Consider the following 17,979-nt stretch of genomic DNA (forward strand, 5'->3'; position numbering starts at 1 on the left):
TCTTAGTGAGATCTATCCACCTATGAAGTTTCATATTGATATCTCAAAGGCTTTTTGAGTTATGCTCTGGACAAAAATTAAGTTTGAAAAATAGCAAAGGACAATAACTACAAAATTATGCAGAATGGAGTTATCATTCTTCTGCACTGCACTCCTCCTCAATATGATCTATCCATTTATGAAGTTTCAAGTTGATACCTCAAATACTTTTCGTGATATACTCCGGACAAAAATGTCGGACGGAAGGTCGGACGGAGACTATTTCTATATCCCCCGCCGCCTTTTGGCAGGGGATAATAATTAAATGTTAGATGACCTTCTCATTTTCTTCCTTAGATCATTAACGGTGATCTTTTTAACTTAATATAGTACATCTTGCTTATTGTTGAAAGTAGTCAAAGTTGCTGATATAACTGAACATTTTGTTGATTAAACCACGCTTGTTATGAGTCGCTTTTTGGACCTGTTTGTTCCCCTACATTCATGTAATTACATTAATTTAAGTAACTACCAAAATATGCCTGAATTAGGTCAATGTTGTATTTACACAGTACTTTGTTTTTATCTCAAGATGCCTCAAATCAGAACACTGTATGCTACAGATCACGATGGTCACGCGATACGACCGGATATCATGATAACGAATCCCAGCAGATATAAAAATACGAACAATCTATCCAACGCTATCATAAGGGAATACCATTTCACTAGTGATGGGTATACCTAAACGGCAGCTTGTGGCTGCCTCCCTTTTGGGCTTTCTGGCCTTGGCCAGTGCCAAGAGGGTTACGTGTGACAGCATATCTCCACAGTCAAAGACTGTGTACGACTATAAGGCTATGAATATTTACGAGAATGAAACAATTGAGTTTACTAGGTACAGAGGCAGTGTGCTTGCTATCATGAACGTAGCAACATACTGAGGATTGAACCGCCCACATTACGTGGGTATGAACGCACTTACCACGGAATTCTCGAGCTTGCCTTTCCAGGTGCTCGGATTCCCTTGTAACAACTTTGACTTGGTAAGTAATCTTTTATCTTTTTCATTTGTTTCGTTTACTTTTTACTCAATTAACTATTGTTTTTATTTTGAAAATTCCTTTGTAACGACTCTGTAAGTTATAAATGAATAGAAAACACCCGGTACATAATTGCCCGGTAATTTTGTGGGTCTGTATCAATATTTTCAGTTAAATTGTGGGTCCATATCTATATTTTCAATTAATGCATAGGTCAATATCAAGTGCTAGTTAATTTTTGGGTCCTTACCAATAGTTTCAGCTAATGTGTGGGCCGTATCAATAGTTTCAGTTAATTTGCGGCGGCGCATCAATACTTTCAGTTAATTTGTGTGTACATATCAATATTTACAGTTAATTTGTGGGTTCATATAAAGTGTTAGATAATTTGTGGATACATATCAATAGTTTCAGTTAATTTATGGGTCCGTACTTATAGTTTCAGTTAATTTATGGGTCCGTTTAAATGTTTCTACTTGATCAATTTGCAGTTGATGAGTGGGTCCGTATCAACATTTTTCAGTCTTGTTTGTATTTGTCGAACATGTGATTTGTACAGAATATAGAAAATCAAAACAACCGAGTCACATTTCACGTGTTAATAATGCCCTTATACAACACACAATAAATTACATGTTGCAGCAGCTTGCTGTTATAAAATTTAGCTGCTAATTAGACTAATACAGTTGCCTTTGGTGCCGTACAAACGTGGCATGAAACCTTTGACCGTTCATGTTTTATATGTTAATAAAACAGAATTATTCTATGAAAAGCACATTCCATTGTAAATGAGTGTCGGTAAAGGATACATTTTGTTGGAAACCCTTTTAGGGTTTCTGGCGTGTGTTGATGGATTTAGGATCAAATGTGATGTAAAATCCGGGCACAGCACCACACCGGATGTTTACAATCATGAAGCAATAAATATATATGAAAATGAGACAATTCCACTGTCTAGATTCAGTGGTGATCTGGTGTAAATAGTAAATGTAGCGACATTCTGAAGGTTAACATTTAAATATATGGATCTGAACGCACTAAGCACGAAATTCTCAAGCGCTGGAGTAAAAGTGCTCGGATTTCCGTGCAACAACTTTGGAATGGTAAGTTAGTATAGACTAAAGGAAACGGTCCATTATGCCTAAAAATGCTAAGGTCTATTATGCCTCAAAATGCTATCATTTTTATTTCTCAAAAACGGTTTATTTTTTGGTAACTTGTTAGTTTCAAAAAACATACTCATTTGCTATTTTTTCATCTTTAGTTAAGTTGGCAAGTGATATAATTATAGTGAATTAGTATCTAGTATGGAACTCAAAATAACTATTTCGTTTACGTTTCGCTACCTTAACGACACATAACTGCATGTTCAGCGCTACTTTTTCAGTTGTAAAGCAGCTAACATACACTTAATCCATTACATGTATTTAAAAATGATCAACACTTTTTTGACATTTCGAAAGAAGTAAACAAATATAGATTTCGGAGGCATACAGTGCCCGTAAAAAAGAGATTAGATAATGCACAAGTACCAACTCAAAAGCACTTTGAATAACTGCATTAATTAAATAAAATGTCATATGATGCAGGTTACGAATAATAGCAATATATATATTATTTCAGCTAGAGCCGGCCGACAACTACACTGAACTCCTAAATGGAATCAAGTATGTGAGGCCAGGTGGGGGATTTGTTCCTAACTTCCAAATGTTTAAGAAAATAGATGTCAATGGGAAGAACGAGCTACCATTATATACATACCTTAAGGTACTAATTTTCTAAAATATTACTCTTTTCACAGATAAATCTTACACTGATTTAATTTACTGGTATTCGCGGTGCTCGCTTTGTCCTGTTGCAGATCACATCTGCGTGTATATACTGTTTCAACATAAATTCGGTGGTCTAGTGGTAAAGATAATTACCACTCTTCATTCGAGCTTTACTAACTAGAGTCTCTATCATTTCTTCATAAGAAACATACAGTGCAGGTTAGTTCTGGACTGAAAAGCCGACTCGAAAGTGGTTAATATAATTTGCAAGAATTTGTTTTAAAAATCGAACTCAAATAATATTTTCAAAGTATTCATTGTAGTGCTTCCAGTGTCGTTTCTCAAGTATTGATATCAATTAAGTGTATTTTTTTAATAAAAATAATTCGAGTGAGATAGCCATTAATTTCAATTACAAACAGCTAAATATTTTAAACTGTCATCAACCTATTGCAAAACAAATATCAACCACAGATTGCAACACGGATAAACTGACCGAATCGTGAAAACGTTTTGTTACAATGCCTTTCTAGTTTTAGACAGGTGCAACCATTTCACAAAGTTAACAACAATGTTAACTTATTACAGAATAACAATTAACAGGTTGCTTATAGCATTGTGTGTGAATAATTAACAATGTGACAATATAGAATGTACAATTTAATTTATATTTCAGTCTATGTGTGGACCAACCAGTGAAACATTTGAGGATACGTCAATGCTTTACTATGATCCTAAAACAGTGAGTGATGTCCGCTGGAACTTCGAGGTGTTCCTTATCAGTAAGACTGGCCGGCCATTATACCGGTACAGTCCCGAAACTCCAGTCTCAGATATAGAGACCGACATTAAAAATCTTCTAAGACAAAGTGTTGAAAGACCAATCGTAGACAGGTATGTATTGTTTTACATTCTTTATATTTAACTTCGATCGTAGTATATGGTTTTCCGCTTGTACATCCGTCTGTCCGGTCTTGCAAATAATATATATTAGGCCAGCTGTCTTTAAACTAAGTTGGGTGGATGGCCATAGCCAGTAGATGACCCCTTCTGATTTTGAGGTCAGTATGTCAAAAGTCCAGTTCAAAGTGACAGCAAAAAATCTTTGTCTGCTTAATAACCTGTCCGAGGTTAACTTTGTAGAACTTGTTAGGCGCATTACCCAAGAGCAGCAGATTATCCCTATTAAGTTTAAGGTCAATAGTTCAAAGCCTCAAAAGTCAAGGTCACATTGACACTTAGTGGAAAATATTTTGTCCGCTCTATATCTTGAAAAGACCGCCTCCGTGGTCGAGGGGTTTGAGTCGATGACTTCTAAGTTCTAATTCAGTTACCTCTCTGGCGTGGGTTCGATCCCCGGGAGATTGTTTGGTAGTTTAGCACGGAGGAAGGTGGTCTAGTACTGGTGTAACTCTCCAGAAACGATGGTTAGGAAACTACCAGCCTATATGACTGAACTACTGTTGGGAAAGGGCGTAACATGAAACAAACAAACAAAAACCCAAACATACCTTGAAAAGATATAAACCTAGGGTTGTGAAACTTAAGTTTTGGGACATTGCAGATTGTCAGTTGATAACCAGTATTGATTTTCGATATCATCAGGTCAGAAATCAAAGTCACATACTATCAATGTCTGATTCTAATGCCAATTCTATAACTTTAAAGGGATCAACCTAGATTTGTACATTGTATTGGCCACAGGTGCTTGAAACAATTTTTTTAAAGTTTTATATGGGCTATATACTATAATAAGATATAAGGTCTCCAACAGAACACAAACATCATGCTGAACAAACGAGAACACTGCTGCAAGAAACGACCAGATCACGGTTATTTCTTTCTGGTCGACATTCGAAAGGATCAATCCAAGCGTTAACGCTTTTTAATTCATTAAAATTCTTCAAATAGCAAAGAAATGAGTAAAAGTTTCACAAAATGCCAATATTTTCAATCCTTGTCGTTTTCGACGTCCAATCTATTCATGTATACAAACACGATTTCTGGTCGATTCCTACGAAATAAACAGAAAACGTCTAAAATTTCCTCATAAATTTCATAAACAAACTCTTTTTCTATCAATCTTTTTCTATCAATATCTTTATATACATATATAGACCGGTTATGTTAAATATTTGATTATGTGACTAGCGCCTGTGTATTTGGCCAGTAGATTACATCTTACCTCATTATCATATTTTTGGTGGCAAAACAACATGGATGCTCACATCAGTATTATTTCAGTGACTATTTGGGTATCTAGGTAAATCGTCACAACTTCCGAAAGCCAATCGGATAGCGTCCGTACGTTCATCGCGGAATTCGAGCCGCAACCGTAGTTATCTTAGCAAATAGTTGTGTGGCAAATCTTATAGTTATTTGTTCTGTATTTTTTATTGTGAAACATTAAACATGTATCTTAAATTATTAGACCGTGGTGATTAAATAACTAGATTAAGTATTACATGTATTTGTAAAAAAAAATAGTTTAGCGGAAGCCACTAAGATAACGGTATAGGATTTATTTTACATGAAATTGAAATATTACCATTTATCCAAAAACTCTTTAAGTATTTGAGTTGATTATCATAGAGAATTTGCTATATACAAAAAATATTTTATTACAGTAATGAAATTCCTACTGAAACAGAATATGTAGCAGAGCCTGAAAATAACCAGGAAGAGACTGAAGAAGAAAACGGTGAATACAAACTACCTATTGACATCACAGTCTAGACAGCTATTGGTCAAATTATGACATTGATAAACTTTAACTATTTTTTGTATGATATATTACGGGTATGCTAATAAAATGATATTTTTCTTGAAACACCTGCCTTCCTAATAGATTTCCATGAACCAGTGTATGAAGAGCTTGTCATAAACAACTTTGTTGTAGACAAACTCCGATTTCGTTGAAACTATGGCAACTTGTGCGTTCGTTGTCATAGAGATAGACGAATCTGGTTGCATTTAAATACAAAACATGAAGGCATGTGTTTCAACTTAGAATGTTATTTTGAAGAAAAAAAATAATGGAAAAGGAAATAATAAAAATATATAATGTTTACGCACGTACAATTATTTCTGAGAACGTGTTTTATTATTTCCCGATTGTCATATGTTAATTTCCTAAATAAGGCTGGCATTGATATATAGGTTCCCTATCAGAATTGAACATTGATAACATCGACATGTATAATATATTATGACAAAAAAGCAAAGTCAGATACATGTACATGTACATGTCTATCTAAACTCTGACATATCTCCACTGTGTCAATGATATCATGTTTATTTTTAATCTTAAACACTTCTCAAAATCATCAATGGAATGTCCCAAATCAAATGAACATTATCCGTGTCACGGCAAGAATATATATCTCTCAGTATAGTACGTGTAGTATATAACGTCCATCACACCAATGGCAAATGAGTAGAAAAGATGAAGTTTACGAAGCAATTCGTCTTATTTTGTTGTTTCATGTACATTTCAATCAGATTATCATTACATGGCTAGTTTTGATTAACAGGATACCTTAATTAGATATTTAGCATTTTAATGAATAAAGCACAGACTAAAATGCCAACAAACTGATCGTGGAATTCTCTAAACGAATACCCGCTTGACGGAACTCTTTCTTGTTCTTTAATATCTGAAAATGAGAAAATAAAGAAGGTTATACATACATGCAGTTTAACTTGCAGTCACCATTATGAAACCTTTTAATATATTACAACTGATAAAAAATAGACAATGCAATAACTTCTATATTCATTGTTCGCGCTTCTATTTCATAAAACCGAACAATACGCATTGACAGCATTAAGTGGTTGAGAAAGACCTTATATAGTTTCCCCTCTAATGTATATATCATGCACAAGGTAGCACCGGAGTAGAGACATCGACCTTCTATTAAGCTTATAATATAGATACCGGTAGTTTCACCACATGAAATAATTGGCTAAGACAATTGTACAGTGGTAAGAGGCTAGTGATTCAATGAACCAGGGAACATAACCCAATCTGCCACGGAGACTAAAGCTTTGAACTCTAAGTGATTTATCTTCTGACACTCAACATATGTTGTGGTTATTCTATTTGGTTAAAAAATATCTGTAACATTAAAGGTGATACGTAATTCCTGTTTGCTTAGTTCCATAATAAATGAAATGAAATGTACATATTTGTTAACAAACAAATTAAAACGTGGCAATTGCAGTCAGATATATAAGATATCGTAAAACTCAGTCACATACTTATATGTACTGTAGCCATTAGATACCATATTTGATATAATGATAATGCCGACAAATGACCGATAGTTAACTGTAAATCTGAAGATCAAATTTGGTTTGCTTCATCAGATGTGATAACAGAGGTAATATATATACAAATGTATATTTGTAAATATTAATACATGTATATTTATGAAATATGTATACATGCATCCATTAACTCCGAACAAGTATCCAAAAATGTATAAAATTGTAACATGGATGTAATACTGTTTGATAGTATTCATATGATTTTCAAAAAAGGGGAAATGGAGGATGAACGGTAAAGGTGAAAAGGAGTAGAGAATCGTACTCCGTAGGTCATGGGTTTGGATCCCTCTAGCGGTGAGATTCTCTTTTCAACTTCCAGGATCACTGGTGCAATGCTGGTTACAACACCCACGAAGCAATCAATTTGTGTGACTTGAAGCGCGTGACTACACAGGAGCCTAAAAATTGGTTGGCATTTGCTGGATTTATACAAAACAAAAAAGATACCTTTATTTTTGGTGTGTACCAAAACATCTTTTATTCCTGCATCCCTGGATGGTCTGACTTTGTTTACATCGTTCAGAGATACTGTTATTATTGCCGGTATGGTCACTAAGTGAGACGTTTGAAGCATATGAGTGTTATGTAACAATTCACTGATGCCTTGTCCATTGTTCGTTTCATTTTCTTTCTCCAAGTATGCTGCCGTTGGCTTTATTCTAAGCACAGTTGACGATATTTCAAGTGTTGATGGCGTTATTTCGAGTCCGCTTGGCTCAATTTTTAACAAATCTGGTTTTACCTCAAGAGCAGTTGGTTTTATTCTGGGCTCATACGACATTATGTCAAACGGTGGCTTTATTTCAAGTGATGTCGGCTTTATTTGAAGATATCGAGTCGTTATATTTGTTCTTGCCAACGAAATCACATCAGACACAGTTAATGCTATTGATTTTATTTGAACATTACTGGGCGTTGGTGATATAAATGGTGTTGCCGTAGGATAAAATTTGCTTCCATTTAAATCGGTCGTAAAGGAATACGAAAAAAGCACGGAATCAGACAAACCTGGCGAAAAAATAGCGTGGTTTTGGCCAGTTGGTAGTTTAAAAGAGAAGTCCGTAAGACTCTCTGAAACAATCCTGGAATGTGCTGTCGATGAACTTGTGAAAGATTGGGATCCTTCTGTAAAACATAGTGACGAAATATATGATGCTTTAGTTAAGATGAACTGTTGATCTTGATCTAATGTTTGTTCTGTCATAACCATCTTTAAGGAAGCGGTGGACGTCATCGATGCTGATATCTGGGTAAAACAAGACGATGCCTCTGTTGGTAAAATATCAGATATCCCAGATGATATTAATTCCTTATTGTTACAATTAGACCTACTGTCCACAGTTGAAAATAGAGTTTTATTCAACGATGATACCTGATAATTGCTGGGTCTTAAATCTGTTTTGCTGCTATCGACAGAAGCTGTTGACGATACCTTTTTCGGAAAATATGTGAAACTACTCGACATTGTTGAGGGTATGTATGATTTCTCTAAACTCTTTGTATTTCCAGAAGTTTTCGCTTGTGTTTGAACCTTAAACAAAATACATTTCTATATATAATTTGTGAATTTTTTTTATTTTTCGTTCTATTGTGATTTACATGAAAGTCTGGCAAAATCATAGTTTATAGAATAAGCGTAAAAGAACCAATTATGCATAGGCTTTTGGCTAGATGTACAAACATCTAGTACATGTTACAATGTCAGTCAGGTCACTTCATATATTAGAAGTGAATTACCTTAAACGATACAATTAGATAATATCTAAAATAAAATTTTTATGAATAACGCTTATTAATGAAAATTTAGGCTGGAGAAAGTATCTAACGCTGTGACAAGATACCTACCTCCTGAGATGACATCAATAACGATGACGCCAAAAGAGTTCCCAAGTATGATGTCAATAATAGCGGCGTTGACGAATAAATGCCTTCGGAAAAACTTGGCACATTACTTGATGTTTCAGATTCAATAAGGTTATCTGAAATGACTGTTTCAATCAATTGCCATAAGATAGCATCCAATTTTTTTTTCAAGATATGTAGATCTAAACCGTATCATTTCAAAATGAACCTTACAGTTCTGATCTCCAAGAATCATTAGTTTTTTTAAGTCTTGTATACAAGAAGAAACGACAAGTTTTAAAATGTGATTAATTACATTCCGAATACCAGATAAAACAAGTTATGTGCTTGTTTCTTTTTTTTCTCTTTTTTTTTGTATAACAGTTTGTTTAAATTAAGAAACATTTCTAAAAAAACAACTTAGATCTTTATTAATTCTCATCTCCTTGTACAGCCAATCATCACAAAATTTTGTTAAAAGTACTTTATATATTATTTCTAATGAGTTAAACATTATTCAAATCGTGGAAATCAAATAAAAGACAACTTACTTGTTATTGGCTCTACTTTGAGAAGGAAGTATACTCCAACACCTGATGGCCACGTGTGGAACTGAAGAACTACTGGCGATGTACCATTCAAAACTACACCATTGCCTTCTTTAGAGTCGTCACAATAAGAATTGTTGTTTAAACGGACAAAGTTGTTGCATCTGTTTTCATTGTTGTTCAAATTTAGCCGAATAAATGTTACTTCTAGATTTAATTGTTTCATTGTTTCAATTACCCAGGTACATTGTAAATTGTTGTACAAATTGTTTTGGAAATACGGAGAAGAAATGTATTTGACTGATGACAAAAACAATCTTTGACCACATTCTGAAATAAATAAAATTAGTTATGTCTATTTCTAAATTTAAGGATTCTAATAATCTACTAGTATTTAGAAAAAATCATTTGTTAACTATTAAGTGCTGTCAAATACCGATCATAGACTTTGGCTACAAAAAAAACAGTGCCGAGAACAACATGTAACTGGAATGCTTTACCACTAAAGTAATGATATCAATTTTTGATCCGAACACGCTACTGATTTGTGATATGAACTTGCCCAGCTTGGAATTTGAAACAGTACATTCAGTATAAAGGATTACAATATTAGATTTAAAAACTGAGCCGAACCTGCACAGATGTGAAGGCTAGTCTGGCTTTTTACTTCCGGTTCCAGCAGATTATGGGTTAGAAGCAAAACCCCTAAAACAAAAGCTCAAAATAGATTAATACAGAATCCCTAAAGAAAGCCCAACACGGCAAAATTGAAAATGTTGCAGGCTCGGTTCGATTGAGCCTGTTCATGGACGGTACTGGAAAGTGCAAGTTACCGTCCACGCCCCCTAGCACCGGCCCAAGCAGAATTCAACATTTAAACGTGAAATAGTAAAATTTTGAAAACCCAACAAGGATATGACATAAAAATTTCAGACTATTCAACACTAATCTATTTCAGGTATTTGTCTCAAGTAGTTAAAAGACTCACCACTTCGTATTAATGTCGTATTTGTTGAAATGCTATCCTCTGTATCACCAGAGGCTTGTAGCCATATTTCTACAAGACGTCCCGGATATGACGTCATATCTAATACATGGTAAAATGTGTCCGGGCCAACTCTGCTATGGTTGTTAACGCTTTCACCATAAAATTTGTAATGAATGATATAGCCTGTCACAAAACGTCTGTGAAGCTGTGGTGGTGACCAGTTGACCATGATAGAAAATCCTGCCCCAGTCACATTCACACTTTCAGGTACTCCAGGTGCACGACCTAGTTGTTAGATTTAGAGAAACAATGGTTATTTCCGAGCTTGAAATAAGTACATGTATTTATATAAAATTTAATTTAATAACTAGAAATGTGATATTTTTTATTTGTTTCTCTCTTTCTCTCCTCAAATACAACTCAATTATTGGAAGAATACAAAAGCAATATGTAGGAAGCCAATTTTCAACATAATATTATGAAATCTCTACAAAGTTACTGTTGAAGTATTCAGCAATTACAAACCTACAGCTACAACATCAAAGATAAAACCTTCACTTTCAATTTGATAGTCAGTTCTGAATATGATTTCTATCTTTGTATCTTTTACAACGACAGTGTCAAATTTGTCACGTGACCCACAAACACGACCGATCCCAGTCACGTTCACATAATCCCTGGTGCAGTTAGCAGAATCTTCTAAGATCAACTTGTGGACGTTTATCTTGATCCATAAAGGCGAGTCAGTTTGGACGGTCCAGTGACACACAACTTCCGCTTCGTAGAGTCCATCGTGTGTTGGGGATGTGATCTTTACGCTCTCAAGCCGCGAAAGGTGGAAACTACGGCCGCAACCTAAATACATGTTGGAGACTTGAGACACTCAAGACTGAATAAGTCTAATCTTTTCAACTTATGAAGGACAGACAAAGGTTAAAATATGATAGAAAGATCAACAATGGAACAATACCCAGCCGATACGATACTTTTAGTTAAAGCAGCACGCCTCCAGATAAATGCTTATTTTCATGAATATTTTGAAAATGTTTTTGAAGGTGTAACATTGTGAAGAAACCAAAAGGAAGCAATTTACATATTATCAATGGCACTTACAAACCACGTTAATTACCAAAACGTGGTCAAAATATGCATAAATAGCCCTTACCGCGCTAGAAATGCAGTAAAAATGTAGCTGTAAATACTGAAAAATCAGTAATTAATCGCACAAGACATGTGAAATATTACTTGAATCTTAAAACTTTTTACTTTTCCTTAACATCCTAGAACATTTTCTCAAGTTTGTTTTTATTAAAATATTTTGACTCATCTGGAGGCATGTAGCTTTAAACGTATTGCCTGGTTTTGGGACAGCTACATACAACACCCTTACCTAGATTGTATTATATACATACTTTACAGAAACATTATTTTATAATTACATAGTACAAACATAATCTCGTTTTGTTCAACATGAGTATTTGTTTAACGTTTACATGGTCAACATGTAATGTTACAACGTGTAATAACATATCCACTTCCTTATTATCAAAGGGAGACAACCTGTTAATGTGAAATAAATATTTCAAGCTGTGGCTTTTTTAAAGACCTTAAATAGTTCACAGTCAGACCGCAGTAAATTTATTACATTACAGCTCAGATACTAATCATTATCCTAGCCCTGTGTAGATCTGTATTTAAAAAATGTACTAGTAGTATTCAAGAAGTTTAGATACGTAGACGATATTTGAGATATAAAATAGAAGTCAAATTTAATGGATCAGACTCATTTATCTGCTCAATAATGATATAATTTTCAATGAAGAGTTCATGTGCTTTTTTTCGTGCATGAAGATCTGAAAAAGCACGTGGTCGGGCTTTTCTTCCAATCCTAATTTATGAAAAAAGTGCATCAGCGCTATTCTTGCATAAAAGTATACGTCTAAATCGGTTTTTTTTGTATTTCGAACCATTGTTCATGCTTTCCGCGTGCTAGTGCGACGACATTTGACAGTGAAACTCCCGGTTTCATCAAGCTGTTTGGAATCACGCATATTATAAAAAAGTGAAACAATGAGCGTGTTCATGATAATCTTTCTCCGTTCTTAGTAAAGTATGCTTGCGTGCAAGAATCTGGTGTATATCATTCAACAATAGTTCTATCAATGTAATATACATGTATTGTTAAAAATATTTTGTGGGAAGTATGTATATCGAGCATCATTATTGGCAAGACAAATAAGCCAAATGAGTGTCTGTAGTTAATTAATACATTCTTTATCTGCAGTATTGATAAGAAAATATGGATGGTAATATACATGTACTTATATAACTAACCCGCTCGAACATAAAATGGATGGCTGAAGTTACCAACTCCTCCGTCATTAAATCCAGCTATTCTAATTGCAAACAACCTGCCGGGATGATCTTGTGTGTTCACTGTTAGATTGTTTACATCTTTGTCAACAGATACAGTTGCTCCTGGAGTACTTGGTGCTATGAAATACTGTATTTTATATCCTTTGATGTAAGCTTGCCGTTGTAACGGTGGTTTCCATGCAAGATGTATTAGATCACCATGTTCAGAAGCAGTGACGTCAATAGGTACATCTGGTGGTTTTGCTTGAAATTTAAAAAAAACAACATCAATTTCCAAAGTACAAAGATATGAAGTATTATGAACCAATCATTTAAACATGTTACTTATATACGTATCAAAGTATCGTATCAGAAAGGCCGACAATCTTATTAAGGTGGAACATTGGGTACAAACTAAACAATGGACTGATAGAAAAGTAAGTTCTTACCGACAGAAGTGATACTTATGTTGACACCTCTCCCGATGACGTCATTACTCGTAGCTATGGTCATTGTCATAGATGATTTATTTACAATCAAGTGTGTTCTAGGGACAGAATCCGCACAAAACTTGCCAACATTATCGACCAGTAGATAAGTCTTGTCACACATTTTCCCGCCTCCAATGTCAAGGTCGTAAGTCTGGATGCGCATAAGAAAATCATCTTCCGTTTGGAACCGGAAGTGACATGTCAGTCCTGGGAGATAATAGTGTGGGTACTGCTCTGTTTGGAGAGTAAAAGTTTCTGTAGCTTTCAAGAAAACAGCTTTGTCACAATCTGAAAAATACATTAATGAGACAATTTTGTATCAGTATTAGTACGATAATATTCCACTTCTATTTGGATGTATGTACATGTATCTTTATTGCATTCATGAGACCCCGGAATAAAAAAAAACAATGAAGAGTAATTCCGTACAAGATGAAATAACCTTATGAATCTTACTGACCATTATTCTACATAAATCATCTGAAATCACAGCGTAGAACGACTGACATTGAAACAAATCGTCAAGAAAATAATGTGCTGCTCACTCGCCAGTGCAAGTATGTAGACCCGGCGTTCTACCCACTAAGCTAGGGTGGCCGGCATTATTTATTATTATAAACTTAATACTGAACGCAGATATAACTTGCCATGTATTACATGTACTGTACATAAAGTTCAATGTTCATTATTAACATACAGACACTGTCGGAGATGGCAAGGGAAAACCTACTTGTTAAAGTAAACACTGGATCTGTAAAACGACTAGAAAGGTCCGCGGACACGGCTTGTAGCTGTACACTGAAGTTCTGTCCATGGTGACTGGTCACTTCAAACTCATACCTGGTCTTGTTTCCGTCAACATTAAGATCCAAGTGTGACTTGAACGGAAAATGTGATACCCTCAAGATGTAAGAATAATTCAGAGGGTGGTAGTTTGGTTGTTGCCATTCCACGCGGATATTATTGTCCACGATCCTAGCTGTTACATTTGTCGGACTTTCCAGTCGACGAATTGCTATGAAATTAAAGATAAATTCAACTGTAGCATATGTATTAGGCATATCATGCATGTTCTTGTTAGTTCAAAAGTTCAATAGCAAATTTTAGCTTAAAAAATATAACGAATATGCACATAAATTTTGCTGAAAATGTCTTGCTTCATTTATAATTGCATACAGTTTAAAGAATGACTCTATGGAAAAATAAAAAGAAAAGTCAGATAAGTAACTAGCATAACAGCATGTAAAAACATAAAATCCTAAATAATAAAAAATCGGAGGCAAAACATACCGGATACTGTGAATTTGATCCCCTTAGTGGAGGTTGTCTCCCTGTAGTGAAGTCTCATTGACAGTTGTCTTTCCTGTATAATCAACGTTCCATTAAAACTGTCGTTACCACATATTTTCGAATTTCCTACATTTAGATAACTATTGCAAGAATTATTTCCAATATCAAAATCTTCAAAGTGAACTCTAAACCATGTGTCGTTACTGCCGATAAAATCCCATGTGCAGATGGCGCCAAACATTAAGCCACCAGGATATCCGAATGATTCAAACGGATAAGAAGATCCGAGGGTTGTATTTATATGATTCGAACAATCTGAAAGACATATTATAATATTTAGTAGAACAATATTTCTGGAGGGGCAGTCGGTAAACTAGAAGTTAAAACAATGTGTGAAAAGTGTAAAACAGTTTACTTGGAGACGCATACTATGAAAAATAATGAACTCGTCGAGGTAGACTGTGAACCTTGACTGTAAAACAATGAACTTAAAGATACAGACGATGATCTTGGACTGTAAAACAATGAACTTAAAGATACAGACGATGATCTTGGACTGTAAAACAATGAACTTAGAGATACAGACGATGATCTTGGACTGTAAAACAATGAACTTAGAGATACAGACGATGATCTTGGACTGTAAAACAATGAACTTAGAGATACAGACGATGATCTTGGACTGTAAAACAATGAACTTAAAGATACAGACGATGATCTTGGACTGTAAAACAATGAACTTAAAGATACAGACGATGATCTTGGACTGTAAAACAATGAACTTAGAGATACAGACGATGATCTTGGACTGTAAAACAATGAACTTAGAGATACAGACGATGATCTTGGACTGTAAAACAATGAACTTAGAGATACAGACGATGATCTTGGACTGTAAAACAATGAACTTAGAGAAGCAGATAGTGAATCAGGAGACTGTGCAGAAAATGATTAAAATGTCCAAACATTACAAAATTTCAAGATGCCTCTTCAAAACAAACACTGTCAACATAACTAGCTTAGTTTATTTTCTTATTATTATCATTTCAACATTTCTTCTTGCCAACAACATTGCATATATTCATTATTACACCGTCAATAACTGGTAGCAACTGAACACAATAGTCAGCAATACTTACAAATGAAAAAAAAAGAATGTTTAAACCATGATAATAACAGAACAGAAAATTTATTTAGTCTTATGCATATACAGCACATCGACATCAACCAATAAATAAATATATTATTGTATATATAATAACGTCGTATTCGGGCAATAATACTTCATTATCATTGATGATTATAGCTATTGTGTTCACTAGAAATTTGGTGTGTTTGTATGAATTGTCATTGGTAACTAGTAAATACATATGTAACAGCTGTGAACACCACATTGGGATCATAATCATTATGAAACATGGTGAAATAAAGGTATCTCAATATTGTCGTTTGCAACATGATCCAATATCAATTTTGTCTTAATTATACCTGGCTTTGAACAAACATCTGCAATGCACCATATTGTCACAGGCATACTGGTTGTTGTTGTTTCTTCATAATGCCAGGGTTTTTTGTTACCGTCTGGTTTATGATTTTTATACTTTAGACGGATATCGTATAGATTTGATAGCAAAGTTGAGTGTTCATCAAGAAAAATACATTCACAAAAATTCGCAAAAATATTTATACATTGTATATGAAAAGAAGCATAAAAACATATTTTGCAGATCAAATAAATATCGTCAGAACTTTGTCATTATGCCATTCTATTATAATACTTTTCATGCATGTATATTTGTTAAAATATCTTTCAATGAAAATTGTATAAATGATATCAGTGTTTGTCAAAGTAAGAGGACAAAATCTTAATGGAGTAGTTGTTATTGTTTTATGATGTTTTGTGTTTCTATATATTGTTTAGAAGGCCACAATTAAATATGTTACTTGTTTTCTACGATGGTATATCTTCATATATTACCTTTTTTAAATAAAGATATAATTATAATTATTATATATTGACACTTTCCGCGTCTTTGAGCATGTAAAAATGAGCGGAAAGCAACAGTACCTGATATTCCAAATCCGATTCCTTTACTTGTTTCGCTTCCATTGTTTGATGCAAAAAGTTTGATTTGATAAAACATTCCGGGGTAATTCGTAGTGTAAATTTTGGCGTTATTTTGGTTCCCTGGAACTTTTACAACGGAATGGTAGCTGGTTCCCATCACATTGTAAGTGAGTGTCCATTGTTCCGGTGGTTGCGCAATTTGGGTCCAAGAAATACGTATGTAGTCCTTAAATGTCTGCACAGAAAGAGATTTCGTCCCTGTGACTACAAAAAGAGTGTTTTACATTCAAACATTATCTATTTTTATATTGGAAGAAACCGAAACATTTTTCACCAATGAATAGCACTGAGTGGCACTTAATTAATACCGCATATCTTTGGTTTCATTATTTATAAATTTCTCCTTCTCATGAGGTCTCAATGATAACAAAACAGCGTTAATTATAAAAACAACATTCTTTGAATATTAATGGCATAATGACTAACTAATGACATAAATACAGAATTTGGCAAAATAATGTAAGCAGTAACTACTGTTAGCCTTTTATGTTGAACTATCTTAAAATATCAGTGAAGTGTAATACAAATTAATCGGACAAAGTAATAAGTAAAATTGTCAATCCAGAAATGAAGATTGTTCCCGATAAGAAAAAAAAAGATATATGTAAAGCACAAAAATACTAAAGAGTATGTCATATTCACGGTGAAAAGCCAAAAAGGACTTTTATGGGGTAAAACGGCAAAGCTACACACCATGTAAAATAATATTGCTGTATACATAAAACAACTACATTTTATTCACTTCATTTCATTTTAATTATCGTTTCTTTTATGAAAATGTCTGTAAAAATCTTGTATATATAAGAATTTAAAGATCTGTAAATTTTATTACCCATGCCTTGAAATCCAATACAGAAGTACAAAATTATGATTATCCCCATTCTTCAAAAGCTCCAAAAGTTAAATGTTTACAACATTGTGATATTTTAAAATTGTAAATGACTGATATCTCGCACCTGCCAGTGTTATCTGGTCCTTCAAATGTTTACTAGTTTCACCTATCTATTAGTTCTTAATTCTTTTGTGACAAAGGGACATCTTACCGAACTCAAAACAGTGTGATATTACAAAAAATTAAAACTTTGTGGTTTTTATAATCATTTTGTGCTTTAGAGTTTCAACGACTTTTATGTAGTGAATCATTGTTATCTACGAGAATTGACTTAATGGACTACTGTTTACTTTATTCCCTATATTATTTAGACCTATGTCTT

At 34.0% G+C, this 17,979-nt stretch overlaps 2 protein-coding genes across 2 annotated transcripts; one reads left to right on the forward strand and one right to left on the reverse strand.

Annotated features, from left to right (window-relative positions):
• Positions 1 to 672: 672 nt before the first annotated feature.
• Positions 673 to 5,862, forward strand: LOC132751933 (glutathione peroxidase-like). The gene is made up of 4 exons (XM_060742151.1): positions 673 to 1,025; positions 2,646 to 2,789; positions 3,471 to 3,688; positions 5,422 to 5,862. The coding sequence occupies exons 1-4, from the start codon at positions 714 to 716 to the stop codon at positions 5,528 to 5,530; spliced, it is 783 nt and encodes a 260-aa protein (XP_060598134.1). The 5' UTR covers positions 673 to 713; the 3' UTR covers positions 5,531 to 5,862.
• A 135-nt stretch (positions 5,863 to 5,997) lies between these two features.
• LOC132751929 (uncharacterized) lies at positions 5,998 to 17,718 on the reverse strand. Its single transcript, XM_060742148.1, has 12 exons — positions 17,598 to 17,718; positions 16,706 to 16,969; positions 14,638 to 14,952; positions 14,078 to 14,362; positions 13,306 to 13,635; positions 12,836 to 13,120; positions 11,027 to 11,356; positions 10,502 to 10,786; positions 9,517 to 9,843; positions 8,969 to 9,102; positions 7,571 to 8,654; positions 5,998 to 6,450 (listed from the first exon to the last, which is right to left on the reverse strand). Exons 1-12 carry the CDS (start codon positions 17,644 to 17,646, stop codon positions 6,338 to 6,340), a joined length of 3,801 nt encoding a protein of 1,266 aa, XP_060598131.1. The 5' UTR covers positions 17,647 to 17,718; the 3' UTR covers positions 5,998 to 6,337.
• Between the last annotated feature and the right edge of the window lie 261 nt (positions 17,719 to 17,979).

The sequence above is a fragment of the Ruditapes philippinarum genome, unplaced genomic scaffold (assembly GCF_026571515.1).
Source record: "Ruditapes philippinarum isolate M1 unplaced genomic scaffold, ASM2657151v2 ctg533_1_1_1_1, whole genome shotgun sequence".
In the NCBI taxonomy this organism is placed as follows: Eukaryota; Metazoa; Mollusca; class Bivalvia; order Venerida; family Veneridae; genus Ruditapes; species Ruditapes philippinarum.